The following is a 14,483-nucleotide window of genomic DNA, read 5'->3' as shown; positions in this document are numbered from 1 at the left end:
AAAGGAGGGTACATTATAATTCCTAACTGCCGAGTTTGTTGCGAAATTTAAAGAAAATGCTTTGCAAACTGCGAAGAGTTACTAAAAAGATCAAATCTGCTCCTCTTTGAGGATGCTATGTCGCAAAATTCATCTATGGAAAGAGAAGAAATCTTGGCTCCCATCAAGCATCAACGGAGTTTCCCCGGAGCTGGGCCAGCGGGAGAATCTGGTGCTTCTCCGCTGGCTCCTCCCCCGTCACACCGGCCCGGGCCCGGGTCAGAGGCGGCGGGGGCTCCCGCGCCAGGCCTCCACCGCCCACCGCCCGCTGGGGTGAAATACCGTGCGGGGGCGGGGCAGGCCCGGCCGCCCAGTTCCTGATTCTACAAGCGGTGCCGGGGGCTGCCGGCGCCACAGGCGCTGGCACCGTGGGCGGCGAAGGATGGGCCGGCGCGGCGCGGCGAGCCTGTCCCGAGGCCCCAGCCTGCGGCGGCCGCTCCTCCCCGGCGTCCTCCCCTTGCTGCTGCGCCTGCTACTGCTGGCGGCCCCGCCGGGCGCGGGCGCAGGGGCCGGCCGGCCGCCGCACCTCGTTTTCGTGCTGGCGGACGACCTGGGCTGGAACGACGTGGGCTTCCACGGCTCGAACATCCGCACGCCGCACCTGGACGCGCTGGTGGCCGGCGGGGTGCTCCTGGACAACTACTACACGCAGCCGCTGTGCACGCCTTCGCGGAGCCAGCTGCTCACCGGCCGCTACCAGGTACGCAGCGCCCCCGGCAGCCCGCCAACCCGTCGCCGGCGCCCCGCTCCGCCCCTCCCGTGGCCGCCGCTCTGCCCTCCTGCCGCGCCCCGCCGCCCGGCCCGCGAGCCTCTGGCAAGTGGGGCCGGGAGGCCGGGGCGGGCGCTGGCGATCCGGCGTCAGTTTCCCGAGCTGGGTCCAGGCGAGGCGGCTGCTCCCTCTGGCCGTGCCGTCCCCGCTTCTCCCCGGCCCGCAGGCCGCCGCGGCCTCCGCGCATGCCCGCTCCAGGGCGACCCGCAGCCCCCGGAGCCCCACTTCCTCCTGGGCTTTTTCGGTCTTTCGTTTTCTAAAGGTCGGGGTGAGAGGGTTTCTAGGAGAGTGGTAATGCTAGGCCTGCGAGCCGTAGGCCGAAGGGTCGGAGTGGACTCTGCAGAGAGGTCCTGAAGACTGACGAAGGAGAGGGAGCGGGCTGGGCACCCCGGAGTGGAGCGGAGAGAGGAGGGGAGCCGGGAAAGCAGGGGCGGGGCGCCAGGTAAAGGGAAAAGAGTGTGCGCGGTAGGTGCGACTCTGCTCCCGTGCGAACCCAGCGGCCCTAGGTTAGGACTGTCGGATCAGAGATTGATTTTTCCAGTTCTCAGCACAGTGAACCTACCCAGGTTGATTTTGCTTGGGCTGCTGATATTCCTTTCTGATTTAACCTTGTGTTCAGTGCTTCTGAGCACCTTTATTATCTATTTATCAATGAAGTATAATAGGCATATAATATCCTATCAGCTTCAGGGGTGCATCATAGTGATTCTATATCTTTGTACATTATGAAATGATCCCCATAATAAGTCTAGCTATCATTTATCACCATACAAAATTACAGCATATTATTGGCTATATCCCCAATGCTGTACCTTATACCTCCATGACTTATTTTTTATCTAGAAGTTTGTACCTCTGAATCCTCTTCGCCCTTTTCACCGGCCCCGCAACACCTCTCCCCTCTGGAAACCAACTGTTCCTTGTATCTATGAATCTGTTTGTTTTATGTTGTTTGTTCATTGTTTTGGTTTTTAGATTCCACGCATAACTGAAATCATATGGTATTTGTCTTTCTCTGACATCGCTTCGCATTATACCCTCTAGGTTCCATCCATGTTGCGACAATGGTAGGATTTCATTCTTTTTTATGGCTGAGTAATATTCCATGTTTTATATCTATATATACATATATATATGACATCTAATTTTATCTATTCATCTGTGGATGGACGCTTAGGTTGCTTCCATGTCTTGGCTATTGTAAAGAGTGCTGCAGAGAACATGGGGGGGGGGGGCATAGATCTCCTCAGATTGGTTTGTCCTTTTCTTCTGATAAGTATCCAGAAGTGGAATTGCTGGGTCCTGTGATAGCTCTAGTTTTAATTTTCTGGGGAACATCCATACTGTTTTCCCTAGTGGCTGTACCAATTTACATTCCTATCAACAGGGCGGAGGGCTCCACATCCTCACCAACACTTGTTATTTCTTGTTCTTTTGATACTAGCCAATCTGACAGATGTCAAGTGATAGCTCACATTATCTCTAAAAGCTTTTCTTTAACAACTTCTATGTAGTTAACAGAGATATGTATACTTGTAGAGAGTGTGCACATATGTTACGTAACTAAGAATATCAAGAACATTTGCATGGTGCTTCACTGTTTTTAAAGTTATTCTTGAAATAGCTCATGAGGTAGCTGTAACTTTTAATCCCCTTTTACAGATAAGGAAATAAACTTGTAGAAGTTCGATTACATGTTAAGAATCACACAGCTAGAAAGTGGTAATATTGGGTCTTGTGCCTCTCCTGTATCCACTGGTCATCTCAGGCCCATAAAATTGTATCCTTTTTGCTTAATCTGACTAAGACTGATGATTTTATAAGATCCTGATGTGATTATGGCTATCTATATTAACTACAATAAATGGTTACTGTTCCAGAACACAAGCATACCTCCTTATACATGTTCATTTATTTTTTTTTAAAGATTTTATTTATTTATTTGACAGAGAGCGAGAGCAGGGAACACAAGCAGGGGGAGTGGGAGAGGGAGAAGCAGGCTTCCCGCGGAGCAGGGAGCCCGATGCGGGGCTCGATCCCAGGACCCTGGGATCATGTATACCTCCTTATACATGTATTGTTTATTCAACAAGCACATTTTGAGCCCTTACTGTGCAAGTCACGGGATATGCTTGAACCTTGCCCTCCTAAGTCTGTGTTCATGTAGCCTCTCTGATCAACCCTAGCTCGTTGTCCAAAGATCAAGAGAAGGGAGGGTTTATTTGCAATAAAGATTTCCATGGTGATCCAAAGACTTGTAGAAACAGAAAAGATAGAATTTTACTACAGGACTGAGAAGTAGCTGTCGTCCAGGTTTCCATGAAGGTCAGGGATGGCTCCCTTCACCCCCAGCCCTAGGTACTTTCCACAGGTCTAGCCTTGGCTGCAAGGTGTAATCAGGAATCCGTGCTTTAAGACAGATCTCACCCTGGACACTTAGTAGGAGTAAGGGCGCATTTGAGTAAAGAAGGAAGGAGAGAATGCAAGGTCTGCCCCCAATAGTTCTGCATTTGCTCTGAAATAAGAGAACTGAACTCAAATTGCAGAAGAATGGGAGGGCCATTCATTTCTCTGACTTCCTCCCTTCCAACAGACTTGAACAAGAAAGCAAATACCATACTTTAAAAAACTTGTTCTTATAATTGGCTGCTTTTGTCCCCTAACATCCTTCTCTGCCAGTCACCACCATTGCATCTTGGAGAAAAAAACGTGTGTAGAGTGCCCTGTAGTTAAGATGTGAAGGAAGGGTAGAAGTTGCGTACTCCAAAACAGTTCAGAGACCACTCACTGTCACAGGCTAGCCTCCCTAAACATTTTGCTTGACTTTTCTCCCGTTTTACTCTGATTTCAGGAGACCCAATTACAAATTACCTCAGGCTAGCAAGCGTCCTTTTCTAAAGGAGCCAACACTTCAGGGAGAACTAAGGAGCCTCATTGCCCTCAGATACTATATACTGATACCATTCTGAGCACTTTACACTTTAATTCATTGACTTCTCTCAGCAACCCGGTGAGGTAGGTACTACTTTTATCCCTATTTGATAACAAGGAAACCAAGGCTGGAAGAGGGTAAGAACCTTGCCCAAGGTCACAGGGCTAGTAAGTGGTAGACCAGGACGTGGCCAGGCAGCATGGCTCTCAAACCACTACATTATGTTGCCTACTCAGAATTATTAAAAATATCATCACAAGAGCTGCTTCAGATTTGCTAAACGATCCATTATTTTTGGACATTTAGGTCGTTTCCAAACATCTCAACAACAAAAAGTTAACCCATATTGTTTCAAGTTAGGAATTGCCTATGTTAAATGGAAAATGAAAATAGGGGGAGAGGTTTTATTTCTGAACGAGTCATGTGTTGTGCAATATTTTAGACACTAAAATGAGGAAATTTGTTGACTATTTCAAAGTTAGGTACTTGAAAGAACTACATAATAGTTCTATCTGTGAACTTAACAGTCGTCTTTTAATAGAATATTTAGAGACCCATCCTTCCCATAGTCATGTCACTTTAGAAGAGTGTAAAGTGATAACTAAGCCTAGCCTGATTGAACTTAGTTTCCCCAAATTCTGAGTTTTAGGTTTTTGGCTTATTAAAGTATTTAGTGAAGAGGACTGGTTGGGAATAATGAGATGTGGGTTCCAGTGTTCACCATGTCAGTCTTCACACTCTGACTAGCTGGACATCATTTTCCACATCTGTAAAATATGGGAGCTGGGCTGAACTCCCTGGCTTTTTCTAGCTCTACATTTCTTTGACTCTAAGGCCCTGAGTCCCTTAGAGCGGGTTTCTGACTTGGCAAATGTACCTGATCATAGCTACTCACCCCATCTACTGGCGGGAAGAGAGATTACTCCTGCTCAGCGCGCTATGCTATGCGCCTTACAACGTTGCTGCTTGTTTGTCCAGAACTTGTTTCAACAGGCACGTGAACCCAGCCTTTTATATATGGACATGTAATTGTTCAGAACCCTCACATATGAACCTTTTTAAACCTGCATACTTTGGTGAAAAATGCATGGAGTTTGATAAAGCGGGGAAGAGGGAGACTGATCGGAAGAGGAGGCAAATGGTTATTGGTAAATTCAGGACTAGAATTCAGGTGACTGTACACAATCTTATGACTCCTTCGTTCCTTATTTAAAAAATATTTTTGATGTATATTTTGATGTATATTTGAATAGACAACACAATGGTTTGAAAACTGAAAAGTTACTGAAAATCTCTTCTTATGTACATGCCCGCATGTACACACACACACTGTTTTGTTCCTTAGGCATCGGCTCCCCATTGTGAAGGCAAACAGTGCTATCTGAATTGTATATGTAGTTCTTTCGTAAAGTATTTTATGCATACACAAGCAAATACATATGTGGATATTACCTTTCTTTTTATATGGATGGTAGCATACTCTTCACATGTTTGTTTTTATACTTGAAATAATTCCACATTGTTAGTAAAAGAGCATTCTCAATATTTATGACTATAATATTTTGTTGAATGGATATATGATAATTTATTTAACTAGTCACATCATGGTGGCCATATAGATTGTTTCTAGTCTTTTGATATGTCAAAGCTGAAGTCAGTACCTTCGCTATATATCATTTTACACATGGTTAAATATATCTGTAGGATAAATTCTTAGAAAAGGACTTTTTCTGGGTTTAAAGGTAGATGTGTTTGTAATTTTGAGAAATCCTACAAAATTGTACTTCAGTAGGTTGTATCAATCTACATTCCCACCAGCAACATAAGATATTGCCTATTTTCCTATACTCTATTTTTAAAAAAGATTGTATTTTTTTTAAAGATTTTATTTATTTATTTGAGAGAGAGAGAGAATGAGAGATAGAAAGCACGAGAGGGAAGGGGGTCAGAGGGAGAAGCAGACTCCCTGCTGAGCAGGAAGCCCGATGCGGGACTCGATCCCGGGACTCCAGGATCATGACCTGAGCCGGAGGCAGTCGCTTAACCAACTGAGCCACCCAGGCGCCCAAAGATTGTATTTTTAAGTAATCTCTATACCCAGCATGGGGTTCAAACTCATAACCCCAAGATCAAGAGTCATATGCTCCACTGACTGAAAAGTCAGCCAGGTACTCCTCCTATACTCTATTTTTTTTTTAACGTTTTATTTCACATACCATCAAATATACCATTTTAAGTGTCTAATTTATCAGTTTTTCATATATCTGCAAGGTTGTACAGCCATCACCATTGTCTAATTCTAGAACATTGCCATTACCCCAAAAAGAAACCCTGTAACTGTTAGCAGTCAATCCCCATTCCCCTCTTCCCCCTGCCCCTGGCAGCCACTGATCTACTTTCTGTCTTTATAGATCTACTTATTTTGGACATTTCATATAAATGGAATCATACGGTAGATATCCTTTCATCCACATTATGGCATGTACCATTCCTTTTTATGGCCACATAATATTCTATTGTATGGATATACCAACATTTTATTTTTCCATCCATTAGTTGATGGGCATTGTCTTTTGGCTATTGTGAATAATGCTGCTGTGAACATCCACGTATAAGTTTTTGTGTGAACACATTTTTTTTTGTCACCTCTCTTGGTATATACCTAAGAGTGAATACTAGATCATATGGCAGCTCTATGTCTCATTTTTTGAGGAGCTGCCAAACTGTTTCCACAGCAGATACACCATTCCTACCAACAATGTTTGTGGGTTCCAGTTTCTCCATATCTTTGCCAACCCTTGTTACTATCTTTTTGATTATAGCCTTCTAGTCATCCTAGTGGGTATGGAGTGGTATCTCATTGTGCCTTTGGTTTGCATTTCTCTAATGGCCTTGAGCATCTTTTCATGTCTTATTTGTCGTTTGTATATTTCTTTGGAGAAAATCTCTACTCAAATCCTTTGTCATTTTCAAATTGAGTTGTCTTTTCATTGTTGAGTTGTATGAGTTCTTTATATATCCTGGATGTTAAACCCTTTTCATATACATGATTTGCAAATACTTTCTCCTATGGGTTTTCTTTTTACTTTCTTGATAGTGTCCTTTTATGTATAATAGTTTTAAATTTTGATGTAGTTCAACTTAATTTCTTTGGCTGTTTGTGCTTTTGGTGTCATATCTAAGAAACCACTAAGGTTATGAAGATTTACCTCTGTGTTTTCTTCTAAGAATTGTATAGTTTCAGCTCTTACATTTAGGTCTTTGAACCATTTTTAGTTAACTTTTATATTTTTCTGAGGAATGTGGATGCATGTGGATGCCCAGTTGTTCCAGGACTATATGTTAAAAAGATTGTTCTTTCCCTCCTGAATGCTCTCTCCACTCTTGTCACAAATCAGTTGACCGTAGATATATGGGTTTATTTCTGGAATTACAATTTTATTACATTGATCTATATGTTTATCCTTATGGCAGCACCACACTGTCCTGATTACTCTAACTTTGTAGTAGGTCTCAGAATCAGAAAATATGACTCCTCCGATTTTGATCTTTTTCAAGAATGATTTGGCTCTTCTGGGCCCCTTGCATTTCCATATGAATTTTAGGATCACCTTGTCCATTTCTGTAAAAAATGCCATGGAATTTTGATAGGGACTATATTGATCTATAAATCCATTTGGGAAGTATTACCACCTTAACAATATAAGTCTTCCACATGAACAGACATTTCTCCAAAGAAGACATCCAAATGGCCAATAGACACATGAAAAAGTGCTCAACATCGCTCGGCATCAGGAAATACAAATCAAAACTTCAATGAGATACCACCTCACACCCGTCAGAATGGCTACAATTAACAAGTCAGGAAACGACAGATGTTGGCGGGGATGCGGAGAAAGGGGAACCCTCCTACACTGTTGGTGGGAATGCAAGCTGGTGCAGCCGCTCTGGAAAACAGTATGGAGGTTCCTCAAACAGTTGAAAATAGAGCTACCCTATGACCCAGCAATTGCACTATTGGGTATTTACCCCAAAGATACAAATGTAGTGATCTGAAGGGGCACGTGCACCCCAATGTTTGTAGCAGCAATGTCCACAATAGCCAAACTGTGGAAAGAGCCTAGATGTCCATCCACAGATGAATGGAGAAAGAAGAGGTCGTGTATATATTTACAATGGAATATTATACAACCATCAAAAATGAAATCTTGCCATTTGCAACGATGTGGATGGAACTAGAGGCTATTATGCTAAGTGGAATAAGTCAGAGAAAGACAAGTATCCCATGATCTCACTGATATGAGGAATTTGAGAAACAAGACAGAGGATCATAGGGGAAGGGAGGAAAAATGAAACAAGATGAAACCAGAGAGGGAGACAAACCATAAGAGACTGTTAATCTCAGGAAACAAACTGAGGGTTGCTGGAGTGGAGGGTGGTGGGAGGGATGGGGTGGCTGGGTGGTGGACACTGGGGAGGGTATGTGCTATGGTGAGCGCTGTGAATTGTGCAAGACTGATGAATCACAGACCTGTACCCCTGAAACAAATAATACATTATGTGTTAATAAAAAAGAAAAAGATATATATGTCTTCTAATTTATGAACATGAGATATGTTTCTACTTATTTAGGTCTTCTTTAATTTCTTTCCAATAATGTTTTGTTGTTTTCAGCATGCAAGTCTTACCAATTCTTTGGTTATGTTTAGTTCTAATTTTTTATTTTTTTGGATATTGTTATAAATGGAATTGTTTTCTTAATTTCATTTTCAATTGTTCATTGGTAGGGTATGGAAATGCAACTGACATTTGATCTGTATCCTGCAACCTCACTGAACTTACTAGTTCTAAAAGAGTGAGTGAGTGAGTGAGTGTGTGTGTGTGTGTGTGTGTGTGTGTGTGTGTATGATACCTTTAGGATTTCCTATATACAAGATCCTGTCATCTGCAGATAGAAATAGTTTTGCTTTTTCTTTTCCAAACTGGTTGCTTTCCATTCTAGATGCTTACCTAATTGCCCTGACTAGAACCTATAGTACACTTTGATTAGAAGTGGCAAGAGTGGACACCCTTTTCTTATTCCTGATCTTAGAGGAAAGCTTTCAGTCTATCACCATTTAGTATAATGCATTCATTCATTCTTTCATTCAACAAATATTGATTGAGCAGCTAGTTATGCTGGGTATTGTGCTATACTCTGGGGACCTCCTGGTGCTTGTAGTCTGTTGCAGGTGAGGTGAGGAGAAGGAGGGACTAAGCGGGGGATGAAATAAACACATAAACAAATGAGTAAAGCGTGGTGAATTTAAATGGCCTGGCAATAAATGTAGAAAAGAAAATAAAGTAGGCAAAAGGCTAAGTGACTCAGGAAATTATCTCCAAGAAGAAGATAGGGGCAGAGGCCTGGACGAAGAGGAGTCAGCCATTCGGAGATCCTGGGAAAGAGAATTTAAAACAGTGGGAGGGACAGCCAAGTGCAGGCCCAGAGCCTGCCAGTGAGCTCTTTCTAAGAATGGGGACAAGGTCTCTGTGGCTGGAACTGAGCGGAGGAGGGTATGAAAAGCATGCCGGGAGCTCAGAGGTGGAGGCAGGGTCTCCCTGTCCTCATACTGCCTGCTCATGATAAAATACTAAACTTAACTTAGTTGTTCGGGTTTTCATAGTGATGTTACATTGAAGGCTACTGTAAGAACGTTTCTAATCTAACAGTGTTCTGAGTAAGTATATGTTAAGGAACCACAATAACGAGCCATGTGGCATTCCTTGTATACATGTTATTCTGGTTAGAATTCAATTTCACCCCCCCCCCACCTTTTTTTAAAGTAAGCTGATTTTTAAAATTGTCTTTAGGAAGTACTTTCAAAGTTTCACATAGAAGAGATTTAAATAGAGGTATGCATTAAAAAAAAGATCTTTTCATCTTGGCCTTCAGCCCTCCTTCCTGTACAGAGCCCCTATTTATTACTTTCTTGGTATCCTTTGGAGGCATGTTGTGCCTATAATGAAATAGATTTTACATTCACTTTCCCCGTGTTTGAAATCTCAAGGATGAAATGTTAATTTAAAAATCCTTCGTGGGGTGTGAGGATAGGACAGATGTTGTTTAAGGGGACAGACGTGCAACAAGCCGTAAATACGACCTAGAGATCTAAGGTGCAGTAGAGTCGACAGTACCGTACTGTCAGCCTCCCGCTTGGTAAGAGACTGGAACTTAGTGATTCCAGCCATGGAAAAGAAAGGACAAGTGTGCAACATGATGGAGATGTTAGGTGTTGCTACAGTGACAAAGATACCACGATGAATAAATGTGGTGTACCTTAAATTTACACAATGTTATATGTCAGATATATTCCAATAAAAATATATAACAAAGATGTTTGTAAAAGTGGTCAAATAAATAAATAAAAATCCATCAGCATTTCTAATAGAATTTGTATAGTGCTTTTAGGTCAAAAGAAGACTTGAAAATGCTAAATTTCTATATTCTTACAAACTGATTTTACTCAATACCAAATATTCGTTATAGCTCTGTATTCTTAGTACACATTGTAAGTGTGCTTGTTTGTTCTCAAGGCTGACTTGTCCTTTAGACGGCCTTGCTTGTCCCTGGCCTAGAGAAGCAGTCTCAGTGTTGAGCAACGAAATGAATGAATGTGCTAAGTACTTTAACAGCTGAGCATTTCCTGAGAGAGCTCAAGCTCGCTCTCTTCACTATGTATGGTTGACATGCCATTTCTAGGGCCCCTGCGTTCTTTTTAAGAAACAAAAAAGATTAAAGGGTAACAATAGCAGAGGGCCTTAGTGGGAACATTTCCTTTTAGGAAAAAAGTAAGGAAAGTAACTTTGGTCCTCTACTGGGAACATTCTTACCTTGGGAACGGAGGGGCCACTCCACCAGAACTCTGTAACCTTCGCAGAGAACAGAAGCAATGAAAGATGACTCCAAGGTTTCATTCTTAAGGGACCCAAGTCACATTTTTCTTAATCACATTGATAAATGGACAAGACATTTCAGGGCTTTTCACTCACCCCTGATGCAAAACCTTGGACAGGAAATATAGGAAGGAGACTGCGCAGCACCATTGTGGGCAATTGTTGACTTTTGCTTCAAGTTGCTTTAAGAATGTGAGCGGCTGGGCGCCTGGGTGGCTCAGATGGTTAAGCGTCTGCCTTCGGCTCAGGTCATGATCCCGGGGTCCTGGGATCGAGTCCCACATCGGGCTCCCTGCTCTGTGGTGAGCCTGCTTCTCCCTCTGCTTCTCTCTCTCTCTCTCTCTCTGACTCTCATGAATAAATAAATAAAACATTAAAAAAAAAAAAAAAGAATGTGAGCGGCTGAGACCCATGGCTCCAGGCAGAATAGGGCATTGCGTACTGGCATGGAGAGAGGATGGGTTCTGCCTGAGGATGCTCTCATTTCCCTGCTTCTTTTCTTTAGTGCCCTCAGCGTCCTGCCTGCCCTTCCTTTATCAACCTCCTGCTTGCTTGCCTCTCCTCTGGACAGTGGACTCTCCTATCCCTGGTCGCCTCTCCCTGGACTCTAAGACTAGAGGTGGGGCAAAGAGGAGTGAAGAGCTAGAAGAAGTAGGTAGGGTGAGTGGGGAAAGAAGTAGGTCACAGATTGGGAGTGTTCGTGGGACCCTCTAGCAGTGGCATCCAAGGAATCAGAGATAGGAGCATATAGTCTGTGGGTCATAGGCGCCTCTGAAGAGAAAGCACTTGTTAGCTTCTATTCCTGTGCTTCCTTAGAGGGAGGAACAGAGGATGCATCAGCTCCATAGTGCCAAATAAGATGGCCCCCTACTAAAACACATCAGGGCTTTAATGTGGGGAGCCCTGAGGATGACTTGATTTGCTAGGTCTTTTGTTTTACTGAAGCCAGCTATCTTTCCTAAGCCTAGCCAGAGTCAGGAAGCATTTTCCCAGAAGGCAAGGGGCATCTGGAAGCCATATTCTGCAAGCACTGAAAATATTTTACAGAAACAATTCCATGTTTTACATATTTTACTTCCCACTAATTGGAAATGAGGAAATAAATAAGTTTGGGGCTAAGTGGAGTATGACCCACTGACTTATGGGGGTTTTTTGCTATTGGTTTTTGAGGCTTGTTATTTCAAGAATCACTCTGAACATAAGCTGTCACTGTCTGGTAACTCTCTTTGTTTTTGTTTCTTTAATCATATCACTTTACTAAAAATTTCCTTTCTTCTGTATTTTCCTACCTTTTCATTTGGGGCTTTTGGTTGGATTTATAATTTAAACAGAGGAAGGCACTGATTCAGTTTTTGCCTTGTTTATTCTTTTTACCAACAACATCCCTTTGTGGGGTTAGTCAGAGATTTACACTCTTTGCTAATCAACACCAAAATAAATAGACCCTTAAAACTGTCAGTGACACCAGCCAGCTCTGCAGCCTGGGTTCTGGAGGACCAGGCCAGATGGCGGAGTCAGGCCCTAACACATAAAATGTGTGTTCTGGAGCTCTTGGCTTCGACAGCGTGGGCAGCTGACTGCTTTTTCGAAGGCTTAACGGGGGGAGGGAGCAGATTCTCCACTACCCATTTGTTCTGTGGGACAGCTCCAGGAATAAACCCTAAGGTGGCATGAGTGGTACCTGACCGTGGTTAAAACCTGTAGTGTACTCGCTCAGGGGCAGGCTGGAAATTCTGAAGTCCTGGTCGGCCACCAGCACGTTCTGTGATTGTGTTCCGGTCATGGAGCTTCCCTCTCGGCCCCCTGGTGTATAAAGTGGAGGGTGGGCCTGCCTGCTTTTCCGAATTTTAAAGTACTGGAGTAGGAGGTGTACAAATACGTGGGTGCACTGAGGGTATGAGTTCATCATGCACAGGTCCAACTGACAGGACAGAATCTTTCTTCTGTTCAGCTGGGTATTATCTCAGCATTGCTAAGTTAGGAGAGAGATGGCATTCATTGCCATATACGTAACAGTGGTTCATGGAACCCCTGGGAGAGTTTGTTATCAGTGTGGCTGAACTATTGCGCTCTAAGCTTCCAAATCCTGTAGATAATCAATCAGTAGACTACCTGGACCTCTTAAAGGGGGATAGGAAGAAATTCTGAGGGTGGGAGCCACCCTCCTTCCTTCTCCTTCCAAGAGATAGGCCTTTCTGTTTTTTAAGTTCACGAGACTACACTGATAGTCTCTTCCATGTCTACACAGGCTGGAATAACTCACAGGATCAGATAAATTTTATATGCAACAAAACACACACACAAGGATTCTCATCATTTATCTCATGGAAAGAACCTAGAGATGAGCCAGGTCCTTCACGGAGACCCTTTGCCTTTGTGCAGGAAAGCCTTGATGGTTAAGTAAAATCTTAGGAGAAGCTGTTTTTGGCAAGAGGCTTTGTTTTAATGAAGAAGAGATAGCCACACATGGTTGGTATAGAGTAACTCCTTTGGACTCTCCTATATTATCTATATATCCTCTCCTTTCATACATGCTCTCTGAACATTGAAGAGGAGTGTTAGAATGGAATTGTCGTAGATGCTGCTATGTTTGCAAAAGCACAATTCTTTTTTTGTTGGTTCCTATGGGTGCCCTGTTATCATCCTGCCCCATGAAGCATGGTGTGGATCTATAGTTCTGTGCTAAACTAAAGTGCTCAGTTGGAACCAGCTCAGCATTTGCCTGTTTACTGCTTCTCTACACATTACGGCTTCCTTACTTCAAATAGTGTTTGAACAGACTAAAAACATGTTTTTGGCTGCCATCCAGAGTTTGGCTTCCGCTTCCCCAGTAATGCCGTAAAAATGCTCTGTCAAATAAATTCTTGGGAATTGAAAAGAACAAATTCTGTGCTCCATATGATTGTAGATAATAGAAACAGGCTTCAGCTGACCACCTGGCTTGATGCCCATGGACTAGGAAAACCGAATCACACAGCATCCCTTGGCAATGCTTTATAGCTATCAGAGTTAATTCTGTGCGTGTGATGGATGAGCTTTACATTTAAAGAAATCTGCACATAGCATTTATCTGGGTCTTTTGGGTTCCCTAAAATATTACCTTTGCTTCTCCTGCACTGTTGCCAATTAGTATCTATTACAAAGTTTTTGAACCTAGGATTAATTTTCTTTTGAGTAAATTTCACGTTGTTAACCATGAACAGAATCCTTCTATGATTTGGGGGGGGGTGTGTGTGTGTGTTTCCTGCCCCAATGTTTCCTGGATATTGTAGCATCCTTATTATTCAGGATCCCAGCTGGAAAGAGATGGCACATTCAAATTAAGGTAATTTAGGGTTTATTTATAATTAGGGACTATTCACAAAAGTGTGAGTTGGGGGAAGGGAACACAAGTAATGGTGTGTAACCTAGTGGAGCTCTGCTAGCCCTGGACCAGAAGGGAGGGAAGGAAAGAACCTAGAGACAAAGAGTGTCATATAGAGACGGCTGCCTTCGGGATGGCCTGCACAGAGAGACGTGGTCTGGCAGTCCAGAGCCACTCATCTCTTCCCTCCCTCTAACCTCCTGTCAGGGGTCCGCCTTGGGTGAACCCAGTCAGAAGCCAGAAGGTGCAGAGTCCTGTGATTTGGTTCCCAAAGGTCAGCTTCCCAGGGCAGAGAGCAGGACAGAAGGCAGAATGTGGATTTGGAAGGCAAGTGGAAGGCATCCGGCACTTACCTCAGTGGAGGTGTCCAGTGATTTCTAGGAAAGGCATAGAAATCTTTTTTTTTAAAATATTTTTATTTATTTGAGAGAGAGAGAACATGAGCG

The 14,483-nt window shown here is 43.3% G+C and overlaps 1 protein-coding gene across 1 annotated transcript in view; it reads left to right on the top strand.

Moving 5' to 3' along the window:
* Positions 1–243: 243 nt before the first annotated feature.
* ARSB (arylsulfatase B) overlaps positions 244–14,483 on the top strand; it is a 165,336-nt gene continuing 151,096 nt past the window's right edge. Inside the window, exon 1 of the mRNA XM_028114440.2 lies at positions 244–739. Coding sequence (XP_027970241.2) covers positions 422–739 — 318 coding nt within the window. The 5' untranslated portion in view covers positions 244–421. The remainder of the gene's footprint in view (positions 740–14,483) is intronic.

Source organism: Eumetopias jubatus, unplaced genomic scaffold (genome assembly GCF_037043125.1).
Source record: "Eumetopias jubatus isolate StellerSeaLion01/CBP00866 unplaced genomic scaffold, mEumJub1_p1.0 scaffold_5, whole genome shotgun sequence".
Classification (NCBI taxonomy): Eukaryota; Metazoa; Chordata; class Mammalia; order Carnivora; family Otariidae; genus Eumetopias; species Eumetopias jubatus.
Note: the sequence above shows the minus strand (reverse complement) of the source record. Positions and strands in the feature narration are given on the sequence as shown.